General features: G+C 40.4%; 1 protein-coding gene across 1 annotated transcript in view; it reads right to left on the bottom strand.

Moving 5' to 3' along the window:
• Positions 1-1,185: 1,185 nt before the first annotated feature.
• DNAH14 (dynein axonemal heavy chain 14) overlaps positions 1,186-18,991 on the bottom strand; it is a 485,531-nt gene continuing 467,725 nt past the window's right edge. The window contains exons 81-87 of the mRNA XM_048843312.2: positions 18,004-18,191; positions 13,531-13,727; positions 12,197-12,309; positions 8,489-8,637; positions 5,558-5,715; positions 1,915-2,061; positions 1,186-1,572 (exon numbers count right to left, since the gene is read on the bottom strand). Coding sequence (XP_048699269.2) covers positions 1,360-1,572; positions 1,915-2,061; positions 5,558-5,715; positions 8,489-8,637; positions 12,197-12,309; positions 13,531-13,727; positions 18,004-18,191 — 1,165 coding nt within the window. The 3' untranslated portion in view covers positions 1,186-1,359. The remainder of the gene's footprint in view (positions 1,573-1,914; positions 2,062-5,557; positions 5,716-8,488; positions 8,638-12,196; positions 12,310-13,530; positions 13,728-18,003; positions 18,192-18,991) is intronic.

Genomic DNA, 18,991 nt, shown 5'->3' on the forward strand with positions numbered 1-18,991 from the left:
GTAGAGTGCAAATTTTGATCACTTATTTAATTGCATTTTTAAGAAAACCGTGCCAGCTGAATCTTCATTTGTATAATACCTGAAGAGAAACAAAATTTCAAATGAGATGTTTTATTTGCACAGATTTTCTTGGCCTTCACTAATGGCAGCACTTATCCTCTATCAGCAAGTTTTTGGACGTTTTAAGCAAAGTTATTTAAACAATCCTCTTCACATTTTTGGTTTAATCAGGAGTAATCCACATTTGTTACAAATGTATCTTCACACTGTGAGAGGCACCTACCACATTAGTTTGCTTGGTTAATCTCAGCCAGCCCCAGCTAATGCTGTGCTGTTTTATGTAGGGGTGGGAATGAGATTTTTCTAACATAATGGGGAGGCTGTCCATGAAATAGTGCCTTTAATTTTCTCTGCAATGGTAAGATGTCCTTGCAAGAGAAGACAAGAGGCCCAGCCCTTGAATGTTGGTCAGCCTGCTGTTGGGTAAGAAGAATCTGGTACCTAATTCTGTCTCCTCCTGTATGCTTTGGGATGGGGAGCAGTGTTAGGTTTACATGTACTCTTAATATATGTTGGGACAAAGTTTTAATTTTTGTGCATCATCAGTGTAAGTAACTAAATTCTATTTGCAGTCTTTTTCTCATGATGGTGCAGAGGCTAAAATGTACATTAATATTCATATACATTTTGTTGAAGTGAAAAAGATCTTCATACCAGATCAGTGGTAAATATAATCTGGCTGCTCTTTTTAAACCTGGCAAAACTGGAATGCACAAGAGCAACTGAAGTAGTAGTTTCTAATCAGTTATAACACGAAGATTATCCCTGTCATTTTGAAGTGGGCTCTGATAACTCCACGCTAGCTGCCACACTTTGGTAAAATACTTAAATTACCATGGATGGAAGTGAGGAATACACTTTTAATACTATCTAAAAGGTCTTCTCATTGGAGCGGTTAACAACTGTGTTCTTTAAACTTAAATCACAGTGCTACTTAGAATGCTTTACTTTTCTGTCTAGCCTATAGAGAGATGGTGCGTAGTTACAGAATTTAAACACACTACTTCATATGAATAATCAGATACCAGGGAGGTAAGTGAATGGATAAAACCAAAGCAGGAGGAAAGTATATGTTGTACATCAAACTACAGATTTTTAAATAAGAAGATTTATTTAACCCAAGGAGTGTGGAAGGTACTACGTTATTCTGATAGTATTTGTACAGCAACTAGCTGTCTGACTGCTATTAGTCCTAATGCTTTTGAAACCACTACACTCCCCAGTCTTAGTTGTACAGCAGATAAGATGTGGTTTCATGAACAATAAATGGTGGTGTTTTATTTCTCTTCTTCCAATTTATCAGTCATCCAGTTGGCACAGCATTGCAACCCCTCTTGTAACCCAGTGACTGGAAGTTCTCATGGTTGGTAGACTAACTGTTGTTACGAAGTTAGTGGACAGACCTGTAGATAACAATATTCCAGCTCTTTGAGGAGTCCGATAAAGTGGACATTCATAATGCATTAGTTCTCTTTGTTCCTCATCTGGACATGTGTGCCTTGCTTGGATAATCTAAAAATTATAATCCAGACACAACAGGATTGTTTAATACCAGGTACATAGTTAAACCAAATGAAAATGTACCCCAACAATTTTTGGTTAGGGGATCTAGTCCTATTTTCACTACATTAGAAACTAAATCTTGCCTTTTCCTTAGCTGACTCAGGGATCAGCTCCAATTCTTATTCATACCAAATTTCCACTCAGCACAGTGCATCTTGCCCAAGTAAGAACTACAGATAGAGGCCATTGGTATTTCCATGGGCAGCCCAAAGTGATGGCTATGCCATCTACAAACAAATCTGACTTTTATGCTAACAGATGGCAAAACCTACATCTGAAGTTAGCTCTCACCTGCTGTGGTAAAAACACTATTTCAGGGAGTGGATAAAATCTGTCATGAAGAAAGGGTTCTTCCAGCACATGTGTTGTAGGGCTCCATCGTGCACCATCTATATATAAACCAAAAACTAGAACACCATTTTCAGGTGGGGAAGATCCCTATGATTAGAGAGAGAGAGAGAAATACTTGGATTATATATCGTGAGGTAGAGAACAAGACTTTGCTTTTCGGCATCCTTAAGGATGCTGCTGGTAAAGACTTATTAAAGAACATCAGTCATGAAGTATTTTTACATTTATTGGTAATGTTCAGGCACCTATCATTTAATGAGACATCACATGCTAAAAGGGACAAATTAGTCTTCAGTACTCTCATTTTAAAGGTCAGACTCCATATCACAGTAACTTTTTGTAAAGGATAAAGTAACAGACACTATTGCTAAGGAATTTACCTCCCTTTTTGTACATCTGGCCCCTGTACACCTAGAGTGAGTGAAAATTTTCCAGCTGCATGGTGGTTGGCAGCCTGAAGATGGCATACTCTAAACATAAAATATACCCACCATTAAAGGAAGTTGGAATGCCAAATCCAGGCACGGTGGGTATAGTCCAGCGTGAAGAAGGAAAACAAGTTCAAGCAGGAAAGAAGTCCATGGTTATTTTTTTAATTTATGTGAAAGCAGAGGGGAGCAGGGTGTTTGTACACAGCTTGATAGTTCCAAGTCATAACAACTCTATATAACAACATACTAGTAGTTTTGGTAGCTGCTTATTCTTGTTTTAATGGGGACTGTAAGGTCTTCAGGGAAGGGACTGTCTCTTTGTTTTCACGGTGCTATCACAATGGGGGCCCCCAGGGTATTACTATGAGGTAGGGCTGTCAAGTGATTAAAAAAATTAATTGCACTGTTAATAAATCATTTATTTAAATAGTTTTGGATGTGTGTATTCTGTGTTGTAAGTGAAATCAATATATTTGAAAATGTAGCAAAGTGTAATTAAAAATAAATACAAAGTGAGCACTGTACAAATATTTGCACTTTAAAAAACAAAAAAATAGTATTTTTCAATTCACCTAATACAAGGACAGTAGATCAATCTCTTTATCATAAAAGTTAAACTATATTAAAAAAAACCCTCCATTCACAAACAAAACAATGTAAAACTTTAGAGCTGACAAGTCCACTCAGTCCTACTTGTTGCGCCAATTGCTCAGACAAACAAGTTTGCATGAGATAATGTTGCCCGTTCACAATATCACCTGAAAGTGAGAACAGGCCTTCGCATGGCATTGTTGTAGCCAGTGTCACAAGATATTTATGTACCAGATGCACTAAAGATTCATACAACCCTTCATGCTTCAACCACCATTCAAGAGGACATGAGTCCATGCTGATAAGGGGTTATGCTCGATAACCATCCAAAGCAGTGCAGACCGACTCATGCTCATTTTCATCATCTGAGTCAGATGCCACCAGCAAAAGGTTGATTTTCTTTTTTGGTGGTTTGGGTTCTGTAGTTTTCTGAATCGGAGTGTTGCTCTTTTAAGGTTTCAGAGGAACAGCCGTGTTAGTCTGTATTCGCAAAAAGAAAAGGAGTACTTGTGGCACCTTAGAGACTAACCAATTTATTTGAGCATGAGCTTTCGTGAGCTACAGCTCACTTCATCGGATGCATACCGTGGAAACTGCAGCAGACTTTATATACACACAGAGAATATGAAACAATACCTCCTCCCACCCCACTGTCCTGCTGGTAATAGCTTATCTAAAGTGATCAACAGGTGGCCCACCTGTTGATCACTTTAGATAAGCTATTACCAGCAGGACAGTGGGGTGGGAGGAGGTATTGTTTCATATTCTCTGTGTGTATATAAAGTCTGCTGCAGTTTCCACGGTAAACGTCTGATGAAGTGAGCTGTAGCTCACGAAAGCTCATGCTCAAATAAATTGGTTAGTCTCTAAGGTGCCACACGTACTCCTTTTCTTTTTGCTCTTTTAAGGCTTCTGAAAGCATGCTCCACACCTCGTCCCTCTCATATTTTGAAGGCACTTCAGATTCTTACACCTTGGGTCGAGTGCTGTAGCTATCTTTAGAAATCTCACATTGGTACCTTCTTTGTGTTTTGTCAAATCTTCAATGAAAATGTTATTAAATGAACATGTGCTGGGTCATCATCCAAGACTGCTATAACATGAAATATATGGCAGAATGCGAGTAAAACAGAGCAGGAGACGTACAATTCTCCCCCCAGGAGATTAGTTACATATTTAATATAATCCATTTTTTTTTTTTAAACGAGCATGGAAATATGTCCTCTGGAATGGTGGCCGAAGCATGAAAGGGCATATGAATGTTTAGCACATTGGCACGTAAACACCTTGCAATGTCGGATACAAAAGTGTCATGCGAACGACTGTTCTCACTTTCAGGTGTCGTAATTAAGAGTGGGCAGCATTATCTCCCATAAATGTAAACAAACTTGTTTGCCTTAGCGATTTGCTGAACGAGAAGTAGGACTGGTGGACTTGTAGGAGGCTCTACATTCTTTTGTTTTTGAGTGCATTTCTGTAACAAAAAAAAAATCTACATTTGTAAATTGCACTTTCATGATAAAGAGATTGCACTACAATACTTGTAGAGGGGAATTGAAAAATACCATTTCTTTTGTTTGCCATTTTTACAGTGCAAATATTTGTAATAAAAATAACAATATAAAGTGAGCATTGTCTACTTTGTATACTGTGTTGTAATTGAAATCAATATTTGAAAATGTAGAAAAAACCCAAAAATATTTAATAAATTTCAGTTGATATTCTATTGTTTAACAGTGCAATTTAAACTGCGATTAATTGTGATTAATCAGATTAACTGCGATTACCTACCTCAAGGTAATACCTTGTTAGAGCTGCCAATTTAGGGTTTAGTAAATAAGACCATAACCCTTGGAGAGGACTTGTTCTTAATAAATTGCAAAGTATATTGCTCTAGTACTCACTGCTCCTTACCCACTTACAACCCCAAATACTGATATCTATGCCCCCTCTATCCAAGACAGTAAAGAGGTGCTATCCCTTAATTTCCTTGCCTTCTGTCTCTCATGGCTGCGTTTCCATTCTCAAAATTTTGTTGGTGTCTGCTGTCAGAAATGCACTCCTAATTGCTGGCCTGGCCTCAATGTGAGGGTCCAGCTGGGACCTACTAGCAGAGCAGCCGTGGGCATGTTCTGTATATACTGAGGTTAAGAGCCCTTCAGTCTTGTACTCTGCCTCTGAAAGCCCTCTCTGTATAGGTACTAGCAATAGTCAATCTTCTAAGGATGAGTTGGAAATAAACAGAAATGAAAAAGTTTTACTTCTGATTTTCTGCTGATGAATTGTAACCACCAAAATGGGACAGAGGGCAGGGTGGTATTTTCTAGTTCGCTACATATTCAAAGCATCATGGTGTTTGACTCAAGTTTTATGAATATGAGTATAATGTTAGTGGTTTAGGAACAACTTAAAACAAAGCAAGGACAACTTAAATATGGGAGGAGGGGGTGGAGAATGAGCAATAGCCCGCAGGCAAGGATGTCTAAAAAACCCCTGTTTTAGAACTGACCTTGGTCCCTACCGCATTTAGTTTGGCTTCTAGCTGCCGTTACGGCCCTTACCTTAAAAGCAGTTTGTATTATATTTTGTTTTCTTTTGACGTCTCTGAGGTTGCAGTCTTCATCGTGGATCGTAGGAAGCAGTCTATGGGCAAAAGTTAGAGAATCCACTGAGATTCCATTTTGACGAGCGTAGTTCTGCAGCACAGCAGTAAGAAACCCTGCAGGAATAAAATACAAACCAACCTAGTATCAAAACACTAAGTGTATTTAAGAACAGAGCCGAGTTTATTCTGAGGCCCACGTTTGCTATGCCATCCCAAACTCAAAATGCTCTGAAAACTGGCATATCATTCCATGAGTGCCATCTCTCAGTGACTTTCAAGTTAAAGCTACTCTGTAATGTAAATATGCAGTAGTGACAAGTAGAGTCTCTCTCTCCCTTCACTCCCCGCCCTGAATTTGAAAGTCAAGGTTTTTGTTTTTTGTTTTTTGTTTTTTTTTTTTAAACAATTAAAATTTGTTGTTAATACATGATCCAGAACAGCATCCAGCTCAGTACTAGACCTGTGCTCTCTGCAAGAGTAAAAAACTAACAAAAATGTAATCTGGGTTAAATGCAGAAAGGGATTTAGGCATCACAATACCTAACCTTTAAGGACCCTGCCACTGTGTTGAATCATCATCTCCAAGGTGGCCATCCAGGCTCTCTATACAAAACAGGGAAGGTAGCCACTAAGAAATACTGAGGAGAGGACTGGGACTTTGGCAGGGCCTAGTGTCAGCTTGGGCTTCACAGCCATGAACCCATACCTGGATTTAGGGCTGACCTGGCTTAGGTGCCTTTCTCAATGCTACACTGATTCAGGCAGATTGGAGATTTCATTGTGGGTGAGTGCTCTAGTAAGATGGATACAGACATGCACAAACCATCCAGACAGGAAAATTCTTGTTCCTAGCTGTTTGCTGGGGCCCGGGGAATGCCTAGTTTGAGACTCCCACCAGGGCTTGGGCATGAACAACTTGGCAGATTGTGCCCATCAGCACAAATTTTAGGTGCCTTGGGAACTCTGCTGGCAGAAACTTTGTGTGTGTGTGTGTGTGTGCGCGCGCACAGACGGGGCGGGGGTTGGTTCTGAGCATCTCAGTGGTGCCTGAATGTTGGCTGTCAGGGCCTAACGTGGCAGTTAGGCACCTAAAGGCCTTTGTGGAGCTAACCCATAGCTTCTTAGCTGCGCACATCTGGAATCGGCTCTTTTTACTTAGTGACAAAGCCACAATGCACCAGATGCACCTAACTGCCACTTTAAGATCAATATTTAGCGCCTCAAAACCCCAGTTCACCTGCTGCCTAACTCTATAGGCATGTAAAGTCCTCTTGGCATCTAAATTTCTGCCAGTGGGCATACACAAAACTGTTTAAGTCCTGTTCATGCAGTGCTGAAGCTGGAGCCACACCGCCCAGGGCTGAACTGAAGTCGTGGAGCTCTCATAAAGTCACAGGCTCTGTGACAGATTCATAGTCTTATGACTGGCTGCCTTATGCAGCTGCCGCTAGGTGGCAGAGGACACCTAAACATTAGGCATTGTAATGCTGATGCTAAGGCCCCCTTTTTGGATCTAGCCCTAAGTTTTTACACAATGAATTTGCTGAGTAGAACTAAATCGTGATGTTTTAACTGAAGAGGTTTATTCACTGTGATATCCTCATAAGACCCACACATTTTTTTTCCCGAGAGTCCCAACACACACACGTCACATAATGCTAGACACTCCATCTAAAAATCGCAGGTATCAACACTGAGCAGTTCCAAGTTCAGTTCATTTTCATAATGAGGCCTTTGGAAATAATGTATTAACAATTTCTTAAAACCAATAGGGGCATTTATTCCAACCCCTTAAACCTTCCTCCCACAGTCAATGTTTTTTCCAGTCATTTTAAACTTCAACTTGTGTGAGGGGCCGCAGGTGCAATATGCAGTGAAAAAAGTGCTGGTGCCATAATACTACAGTGTAATAACCAAATAGCCCTGGCTTTTGTTGGCAGTTAATTCAGTTTCGGATGCCACCATGAGCGGTCATCATTTAATCAGTAAATGAAAAATGACAAAGGTTATATGGCTAAGCTGTGCAATACCATTTTGGAAGCATAAAAATATAAAGTACACACAGAAAGAGGCTCCACATGGATAGCCAATACTGCTATATAATCTGCAGCCTTATTTTTATGATCTATATTATGCACGCAGCCTTTGACTGCCTTCAAAATAATCTTTGCTGAAAAGTAACAGTGTAATCCAGGTTTCAGAGTAACAGCCGTGTTAGTCTGTATTCGCAAAAAGAAAAGGAGTACTTGTGGCACCTTAGAGACTAACCAATTTATTTGAGCATGAGCTTTCGTGAGCTACAGCTCACTTCATCGGATGCATACCGTGGACACTGCAGAAGACATTATATACACAGAGATTATACACACAGATTATATACACAGACATTATATACACTGTGTATATAATGTCTTCTGCAGTTTCCACGGTATGCATCCGATGAAGTGAGCTGTAGCTCACGAAAGCTCATGCTCAAATAAATTGGTTAGTCTCTAAGGTGCCACAAGTACTCCTTTTCTTTTAGTGTAATCCAGGCAGATTTAAGGAAGCATCAACTGGCCAATCTTTTCCAAAATAATAATGTCTTCTGATTTAATTATTAATGAGGCGAGCAGCATTGAAACTAAGTGGTCAGCCAAAAATGAAGATATAAATTAAATCAAAACTAAGTATTAACTGAATATAGATTGGGAAACAGCCCAAGTTTTGGTATGATTTTCTGCAAAAACAGAAGACCGATTGCCCTGAAAAGGAAGAACCAGTTGCCTGCCTCTAAGACATGAAACTCCCCCATCCCCCAGTTCCAAGACTGAGAGAGCAGAAGATTTGAGAAGAAAAAATTACAAATCACTATTCATTATTGATGACTGCCTATTTACTAGTGTACCTTGTGGGAAAAAAAACCCTGAAAGCCAGAAGCGACTGGGATTTCCCTGAATGCTGTTGGTGGATATGTTGGGCCTATCGCCAGTCGGTGATGAAAATGAGATCCCAGATGTTTTGGCTTGTTTCTGAAGCATCATTAAGCTGTTATACCTGTTTTTTAAAAGAGTGTAATAAATGCTTAAGCAGGTTTTTTTAACGTTCAGTCCCCCTCAAAAAAACCCTCAAACCCTAGCTCACTTGTTTGAAAACAATCTTTCTTCATCATTATTCTTAAAGGCATATGAATTCCCTAGTAAATTTTCTAAACGTCTTTAGCTAAAACACATAAAAATTAGCAAATTAATGTCTGAATGCAACTAGTAAGATCACAGCAAATCATATTATTAAATCAATGCTATTTAAGAGCAGACAACTGTGAATTAAATTTGGCGCTTTGGTGAGCTCTTGTGACTGATACAATGTATTTTATTCAAACAACACTATTCAATTCACATATGGGAGAGAAAGCTAGTTACCTCAAAGTGACGCCAGAGCCTTTCATCTTAAATATTATATAAGGTACAAGCCAAAATTTGCTCTCCTTATTTATGTGAATAATTTCATTGGTAAATAGCTGCTCATGTGACAAAGTCAAGGAGGATTTAACTACCCATGTCTAACGTGACAATGCAATGACTATTTATTATTTACATGAAATGAGATGGTGCTCTCAGTCCAGTACTGGACAAGTGTCTAGAGATCACAAAATCCTTACCACCACTTGCTACTTGTCTGAGCAGGGGGACAATGTATTGCATAGAAAGGGAGACTGACCTTTTGCAGACAAAGCTGGGGGTCAGAAGCTTGCATTTTTGCTGCCTATACTGAACCTGTTCTCTAGCTAAACAGAGGACTTCACTCTCTGGAGCTGGCAATCCAGCACCTTTCAACATCAGTGAACATTCAATAAAATTAAAAGAAAATCATGGTCAAACCAAGTATTGACTGGCTGTGATGTTAAAGAGAATTGTCTGTAAGGGTCACTCTTCAAGCAAAATGGATCATATAAGAATTTTTTTTTAAAAAGAATAAGATATATCTAAAGTTTAAAAATCTTTACATGTAAACAATGCTCAAAACATTCTGTGTTGTTTAGTATGAAGACTTTTAAACTTCCACACACATAGATTCTGTTTAGATATTTTCTACATTATCCTAGATTTTTAACCTAATTATAAATCACACTATAAAAATAACAAGGAGTCCGGTGGCACCTTAAAGACTAACAGATTTATTTGGGCATAAGCTTTCATGGGTAAAAAACTACTTCTTCAGATGCATGGAGTGAAAATTACAGATGCAGGCATTATATACTAACACATGAAGAGAAGGGAGTTACTTCACAAATGGAGAACCAGTGATGACAGGGCCAATTTGATCAGGGTGGGTGTAGTCCACTCCCAATAATAGATGAGGAGGTGTCAATTCCAGGAGAGGCAAACCTGCTTTTGTAATGAGCCAGCCCCTCCCAGTCCCTATTCAAGCCCAAATTAATGGTGTTTAATTTGCAAATGAATTTTAGTTCTGCTGTTTCTCTTTGAAATCTGTTTCTGAAGTTTTTTTTGTTCAAGTACAGCTACTTTTAAATCTGTTATAGAATGTCCAGAAAGATTGAAGCATTTTCCTACTGGCTTTTGTATGTTACCATTCCTGATGTCTGATTTGTGCTTGAATAGGGACTATTTTACTCATCTTGACAATTTGAGTCTCTCCTTGTTTTAATACACTTCCTCAAGTTGCATGAGATTCTATGCGGTGCCTATTCTCCTTTACTTTTCAGTCTTCCCTAGGTCTTTCCCCTCAAAATGCTTTCGTCTCTCCCATCTTTAAAAAACCTTCACCTTTAATCCCATTTGGTTCTTCAACTACCAACCTCTCTCTCTTTCATCTGTAAGTTCATTGAACACAATGCTTACAATTGCTGTCTGCAGTTACTCTCCTCCAATCCATTCTAGAAGTATTCCAGTCTGGTTTCTGCCCCTTTCTACTCAACTGAAACTGCTCTCACCAAAATTTCTAATGACCTCTTCTCAGCAAAGCTCAGATCCAATACTCTAATCTCAACCTCCTTAGCCTGTCAGCCACCTTCGCCACAGGCAACCATGCTCTTCTTAAAATCTTGTACTTCTGTGACTCTGTACTCTTCTGGTTCTCCTCCTTCCTCTCTAATTATGCTTTCAGCATGTTCTTCAGACAAGCTTCCTCATCTCCCCATCAGCTTTCTGGGGGAGTTCCTCAGAGTGTGTCCTTGGTCCTCTTCCTTATGATATGGCCTTTTCTATCAATCCACATAGATAAAACTCTCATCAAGGTTCTCATTATCTCATGTCTCAATTACCTGCAATATACTTTTCTCTGTCCTTGACAAATACAAACTTGTCCCGCTCATATCCATTCAGAATGTTGCCGCAAAGATAGTTTTCTTAGCCCATCACTTAGCATGTCACCCCTTTCTTTGTATCTCTCTACAGCAGTGGTGGGCAACCTGCGGCACGCAGGTGGCCCGTCAGGGTAATCTGCTGGCAGGCCGAGAGACAGTTTGTTTACATTGACTGGCTGCCCGCAGCTCCCAGTGGCTGCGGTTTGCCGTTCCCGGCCAATGGGCACTGCAGGAAGTGATGCAGGCTGCAGGGACATGCTGGCTGCCGTTTCCTGCAGCTCCCATTGGCTGGGAACACGAGCCGCGACCATTTGCAGCTGCGGACAGTCAATGTAAACAAACTGTCTTGCGGCCTGCCAGCGGATTACCCTGATGGGCCGCATGCAGCCCACGGGCTGCAGTTTGCCCACCACTACTCTACTGGCTCCTTCGTCTCTGTTGTATGAAACATAAGCTACTTGTCTTCACTTTCAAGGTCCTTCACAGCCTATCCCCACCCTACCTATCATCTCATTCAGTATTGAAAGGTCAATTCCTGCCTGTGATAGGTCCATAATGTCAACCTCCATTGCCCACTTGTTAAATTTTCAAACAAGCACCTTTGTGCTTTCTCTCATACTGCCCCCCACTCCTGGGAAAAGCTCCCATAAACATTTGCAAAACTAATTCTCTATCCTTCTAAACCCTACTTAAAACTCTCCTTTGCCATGAGGTCTACAAAAAAATTGACAACAGCTGTGCTGAGACTACAGCCTATCATGCTGACCGATATTATCTCATATTTTTCTTGTACTCCCCCCTTCAGTTTATCTGTATCCATCTGTTATCTCTTGTCTTAGACTGTATGCTCTTTGGGGTATGGACTGTCTTTTTGTTGTGTTTGTACAGCACCTATCACAATGGGGTCCTGGCCCATGACTTTAGCTCCTAGGCACTATGATAACAGAAATAATAATTCATAATACAGCATAACCACCCTTTGTGCCTTTGTGAATCAAGGCAGCTCTAGAGAGTGGGGGGGGACCTACCTAAATTATGTTAGCCTCTCTGAGCTGCCCTATGGCAGCAGCACTACCCAGAATCTTCACAGCACTACATGCTGTGGCCCAACCCTGACACACTCCTCATATCCCCAGTCATGCCTGCTATCCTAGGGGGTACTCAGGAGGAGAGCCGGTGGGGGGTCCATGTCACCCAAAGTATTTGGTTTAGAGTTCCAGCTAGAATTTTAATTTGATTACGGTTTTCTCTTTTACCTCTACTATTTATTTTTTTCATGTTTCACTTTACCTTAACTGTATATAGGTGATGACCTGGTTTGCCCAGGTTGCAAAGAAATTCACTCGTAGAATAAGGTCATCAATCCATGATCCCAAAGACTTATTTGATATATAGGAATGTAGCTGATGCAAATGACAGAAAAGCAGAATCTCATTAAATACCACTACAATATCAAATACAGCCAGTTTATAAACTGGAACTGTTATCGGTGAGTCTGCAGAAGGGAATCAGCGCATGAGAGGTAGAAAGGGACAAATTGTAGATTAAAAGCCTTTGAAAGAACACTCAGAAACAACTCTCAGACTTTTGATAGTGCTCACTATGAAATGCCCTTTAATCTCCTGTAACGGATTTCACTCTATGGACTTTCCAAAGTGTCAAATTAAATAAGAGTCAAAATCTGACAAAATACTAAAATTCAGAAAACACTTGCTCAAAAAGAAAACAAAAACAGAAATGCACAGCTTTTCCAAAACACACTTGTAATAGGGGTTTCCTCAAAAACCAAAGTGTCACATTAGATCAATCTGTCTAAGCATTTGTACTGTGATTATATCACCATGCTTTCTTTGTGCTCAACACACATATGTGAAAAGATCAGTTATGTCACTGAAGGTTCAAAAACCAGATCAACTTTGCAAAAAAATTGGAATTTTTTTCATTTCCCAGGATTTAAAAGTGGAACAATTTATTTCTTTTCAAACTTTTTTGCAAAATATTTTTGAAATTTCAATTCCCCATTCCCTTTTCCCTTTATGCTAGTCAGTGCAATAAAATGAATGACATCAAGATTTTTAATTGGACTTTTCTTTTTCCATATCCTTTTTCCATTCTGCCTTTTCAAAGCTGCCTCAACTTTGGAAAACTTATGAAGTGACAAAAGGGAAAATGAAACTGTAACTCTAGTAAATGTCACTTTTTAAACTTTCTACAATTGTTGCAAAGTTACAGTGGCAGAGATAGAGAGGTTCATTCTTTGGTCACTTTGTGACTTTTCCAAAAAACAGCCAACCAACCACAAAACAAAGACAAAACCAACACTCCCCCGCTTACAAACAGCAAACACGCAAAAATAAAATAAAAAGACTTCTTAGCCATGAGTCATTATATTGCATTCAGTGGTAGAAAGGAAAAAGAAAAAAAGTGAAAAAATTTCACACAATTTTTTGGTTTAAAAAAAGGGCCACAATTTTAGACTAAAAATTCCCTCCCTCATTCTAGGGAGCTTCCTGAATTTAATCATCCTCTACTAAAAGCCTGTTTGGAAGAGTCCCTCAGTGCTTAAGATCCATCTATTGATCTATCTATACCTGCACATGTAAACAAAGAGGCTTTAATCTTACCTGCCAGAACTCAGGCACCTTGGACTTCAAAACTGAGTTATAAAGTTCTTCTAACCCTGTGGTGAAGATAATCTCTCCTTTCATAACTTGTTGAAGTGAATGCAATGATATGGTTATTACAGACAATAAATGATTAAATCGGTCAATCTCCTGGCGAAGAACATTTAACAAAGCTGAATTGATAAAAGGATCATGTCCTGGTAAAGGAAAAAAGAGTAATATCAGATGGAGCTTTCCTCCCATAGAGAAGTGAGGAGGAGCTGCTCATTATCATGACATTCAAGTTTGCAAATATTGCCTTAGTTTCTCTCCTATGCTGAGTTAGGGACAAGCCACTTTGCACCATGTGAAGTAGTGGGAGAGAATTTAGGGCATTAACTTTATCAAAAGTCTTCTATCAGCAAACCGCAGGTTTGAAGTAAGATGCATAAATGACATTCAGAATGTCTCAATGCTTTGTGTTCCTCACTTAAATGAGGCAGGGAAATGGAAGATCAAGTTTTATTATAATTCAAGGTAATTTACTTCTCTTTTTCAGCAAAAAAGGAAAACCTCCTTTCTTTGTGTAGTCACTTTTGTGACTGTGGCTTCCACAGAACACAGTATCTGCAACACTGTCTGAGACCAGCAGGCTTAACATATTAGAGCAACAAGTGAATGTCAAATGTGCCAATTTCCAAGTTTATCAAAGTTCTCAAATCTAGATAGGAATTTGGTTTTCTTTCAGATTTTGAATTTCTCTTAACTATTAATAGTGCAAATCCTGTAATCTTTGCTCAATACTTAATCTTTACTTGGACAATACTACAACTGAAATTACTGGGAAGTTTGCCTGATTAAGGAGTAAATATGGACTTCAGTTTTGGGCCTTTTAAAAAATTATTATTCTCGTTGAAAAAATATGGATAAAATTATTAATATAGTCCAACAGCAACAGATCTAGAATTTATTTACTGTTCCGTTTTCTATTTTGTTAGACTCTTTCAGCCAAATCATTGCAGCAGATCAATGAGGTGAAGCTCAAATAACCTTGAAATACTTTGGGACTAAAACATAAGTGTGGACCCATAGGATTCTCAAATATGCCAACAAGTATTTTACACGACATCTGTATTTTCTTTTGGGATTTCACATGCATGCACACATGAATCTAGAGCTAGATATGAGTCAGCCTTTGGTTAAAGCACTGACCAAATGTTTGAGCAATACAGATTAGAAAATTCCTCCCCAGATTAACATTAAAGAAAGGGAAGAATTCTCCATGTTTTTGGCATCCTATTGCACATCAAAAGCTAGAAAAAATTGACAGAGTCATAGGTAGATGTCTCCCTTATATTATATATTAGCACAAAGTAAGATAATATCCTAAAATTTGTTCAGGAGCATAACTGGTGATAGTGAGTTGCTGATCCACATAACCTAGGCTTATTCAACTAATGGCTCTGTAGAACTTTTTAGTTACAAGAAAGTTGATTTAACATTTCATCAAAGCTTGGAAAGAATGGTTACTTACCCTAACTGTGGTTTTGCAAGATGTGCTGTCCACACGTGCCCAATATGTGCAGAAACTGAGGGTGGTGTAGGAGATCTAAGCCTCTCCCTATATGGGTTCAGGGGCTGTATGCCCCCCATAGGTCCCAGTAGGGCCACTGAATGGGAAATGGCATAAGCAGTCACATCCATGGGGGGGGGGGGGCATACCCTGGGTGTCAGCCCTGTGATGGGTTTTAGGCTGTATAGGTGGACCCAGAACTGTAGTAGATTGTGTTAGGATATAGATATTCAGGCCTGTCGGTAAAGGCCTGTACTCGAAGAACTTAGGTGTATTCTTATCACTTGGCTAGTTATAGAGGTATAAAAGAAAGAATCAAAATCACTGTCTGCCGGTGTAATGGCCTTCTCTTACTGTGACAGTCTGAGGCCCTGTTCTTAGGCTCAGGCCTTTGACTAAGCAGCAGAGGCAGTCATAAGCTGGGAAGCAACCGGTCACATCCTCATATTCCAAACTAGTCACATCGAAAGAAGGTGCTATTGGGCTGTTAGGAATACAATCCTGTCCTGATAATGCCTATCACCTCCAGAGAAAGGGAAGTGCCTAGGAGATGTAAAAGGAAACTTAGTTTGATAGCGTCCTGTCTGGCAAGAACTCACTTATCAATAGCTGGGATGTGAAATCCTTACTTCTGTACTGTTTTGTCATTATAGTTTCCACTTTGCTATTGTTTGTCTGTATAATCTCTGTCTGGTTCTGTGATTGTTCCTGTCTGCTGAATAATTAATATTGCTGGGTGTAAACTAATTAAGGTGGTGGGATATAATTGGTTACATAATCATGTTACAATATGTTAGGATTGGTTAGTTAAATTTCAGGAAAATGATAGGTTAAGGTATAGCAAAGCAGAACTCAAGTTTTACTATATAGTCTGCAGTCAATCAGGAAGTGAGTCGGTGGGGGGAGGGAATGGGAACAGCGAATGGGGGTGGGGAAATTGGAATCATGTTTGGCTAAAGGCGGAAATAGGAACAGGGAATGGGGGGTGGGGAAATTGGAATCATCTTTGGCTAAAGGGGGAAATGGGAACAGGGAATGAGGGTAAGGAAATTGGGATCATGTTTGGCTAAGGGCAGGAGTGGGAAGAGGGACACAGGTGTAAGGCTCTGTGGTGTCAGAGCTGGGAAGGGGGACACTAAGGAAGGAAACTGGAATCATGCTTGCTGGAAGTTCACCCCAATAAACATCGAATTGTTTGCACCTTTGGACTTCGGGTATTGTTGCTCTCTGTTCATGCGAGAAGGACCAGGGAAGTAAGTGGGTGAAGGAATAAGCCCTCTAACAGATTGAATAGGAGAGGAGTGCTGAGATGAGAAGACAACCTCCTCCTCAGTATCTTCTTCCTCACTGGAGAATGGAGGGGCCAGAGGTGAAGTGAGCTGACGCAGTGCCACATGTGCCAGGGAAACACTGGTACAGAAAAGACATGATTCAGGTGTTGACGAGACATGCAGGTAAGAAGTGTGGTGCCAATGGTTTCTGTACCAAGGTGGTCAGTGCCAACAGTGCTGTTGTAGTCGTGGTTGTCAGTGCTGGCCTCTGTGTGCTCTATGTTGTCGGGACAGGAGGTGGCACCATAACTTGGGCAGAACATCTTGGTGTGGCATCTTGAGGCAGCTCTGTCGGTGCTGTAGAGGAGGAGGTAGGTTTCTGTTTTCCCCCTGACTCCGAGCCTGCCCCCTTAGCGTCACTGGCTTTCACGGTACGCATGGCACCGGATGATCCCAGTGCCTCATAAGTACTCAGCCAGACTGGGGACTGCATCTTTTTTGGCCTTGAGAGGAGAAGTTGAAGCCCTTTTCCTCACTGCCTTTTTGGAGGAGTGAGCCTTCCACTGTGAGCTGGATGAAGTTGCTGGGGAACACTCTCCGGGCGGTGGGAGTTCGGGGGAGTGTGCGGACCTGGATCAGATGCTGGGCACAGAGGCTTCTCCATTAACAGAAGTTTGAGACATAGGTCTCTATCTTTTCTGGTGCGAGGTTTCAGGTTAATGCAGTGAGAGCACTTCTGAGGAATGTGTGTCTCCCCTAGGCACCAGACACACCGAGTGTCTGTCTGAGGCCGGGTCACCTCTCAGCAGGAAAGAATTTGTCCTGAGAACCTAAGAAAGATGGATTGAATGCTTCATCAGGGAACAAGGGGATATCTGGGAGGATAACAAAATGGAGGTTCTTTGAGAATACCTGCCCTCTTTCTATGTCCTTTAATGGAGTCATTTCTGGAGGGTCTGCTGGATTCCTTGGTGCCACCCAGGGTGGTGAGTGGGGGAAGGAAGGAGAGAAGTCTCTATTGTGATCTGGAGAGGACAACGAAAATAGCAAACCTCCTCCAGGGGTAGAACAATCTTCTCTGGGGTATCAGGTCTACACAAAGGTGCCAGGTTAGATGGAGGCAGAGAAACAGGCTGCTTGGAGATGACATCTCTTAAGTACTCCAATAGAAGAGACTCCGGTACCAAACCTGTAGGTAGATTGGGCAGTACCATGAAAGCTTCAATGCCAGAATTTACAGCACCAAAACATCTGGTGCTGAAAATGTCTGTTGGTAATGAGGAGGTTGTGATTGGTACCAGGGATGAGGTGCCAAAACTTTCAGTGCTGAAGATGCTGTTAGAACATATGGTGCCTACACCGTACCAGAGGCAGCATTGTCCTTAGGAGTGTTTGGTGTCACTTTTCTCTTCTATGCCAGGGCACCAGAATGGGACTCTGAGTTGCAACTTTTGGTAGATGAGATTCAAGGAGAAGTTTTAAGTTTCTTACTTGGGGTTGGTGAGGGCTCCATAGGTGGGGGGCATGTTGTGAATGAGGAGAGAAACTGTGCAGTAGAATGTTAAAAACAGAGAAGGAATATTAAAATAAAAGATTAATTTGAGAAAATAAAAGTTTCTAATTAAACATTATGTAAACCGTTGTTCTGACCTTTAGCATCTTTTGCAAGAGCAGCCCAAATGGGGCCTGACAGTAACCTTCCCAGTGTGGTTTTCATTTTGGAAGAATGTTCAGTTCCAGGCGTCAGTTCTGTATCTTGTTCCTCTACAGTGAGTGGCAGCTGCCTTAGAATGTCAGAAGCTATTTCCATTACTAATTCATCTTGGTTCTTTCCACCACTGGAAGGGGCAAAAAAAAAAAAAAAAAAAGGTAAGTTTTATAATTCTGGAATTGTCAGAGCTGGAGGGGTCCAACAGGAGATGATCTAATCTCCCCACTTCTAATTCTAAAATTTCTAGACCATCTCTAGCAGGTTTCTGTTGTTAGATGAGTGGATATGTTTGAAGAGTTAGGTTGTGGGGGATATTCCAAAAGAATGGTCCTTTCAGCATGACATTGGGGAAGAGTCAATGATCTATGCAGTAAGGCAGATTCCTGACAAAGCAGTATAAGTATTTTAAACTAGGAATTACAGATAAATAGCCAGTCCACTAAGCAAGTTAGTTACATGGACATTTGATCATTTTCCTAGTGGTTGTTTTATGGGAGCTAGAATATATTTGACTTGCACAATACACAAAGAACAGAATACTGTACCCATATAACACAAACAAACCAGCTGAGGGTTGGAATTTAGGTTACAATGATGCCTGTAAATCTAAAATACGGCCAGGAAGATACTCATTTTCTTTTCTAGGCAAGGTCTCTTTTACTATGCAGCAGATTAGATTTAATTAATGTGGCAAGGCCTCTGGAATTACGCAGTAATACTTAACCCTGCAGAGAACACAACAGTTGGAAGGGAGGAGACTCCACCAAATAAAACACTGAAGGAAGAATTAGAGAACCAGGAAAGGAGAGAATCATGACAGCCAAGGGAGGAAAAGACTTGAGGAAGAATAGCATAGTTGACTATGTTAAAAGCAGCCAAGAATTTAAGGAGGATGAGAATATTTAAATGTATAGGCCCTGGGATTTG

The sequence above is a fragment of the Caretta caretta genome, chromosome 3 (assembly GCF_965140235.1).
Source record: "Caretta caretta isolate rCarCar2 chromosome 3, rCarCar1.hap1, whole genome shotgun sequence".
NCBI lineage: Eukaryota > Metazoa > Chordata > Testudines > Cheloniidae > Caretta > Caretta caretta.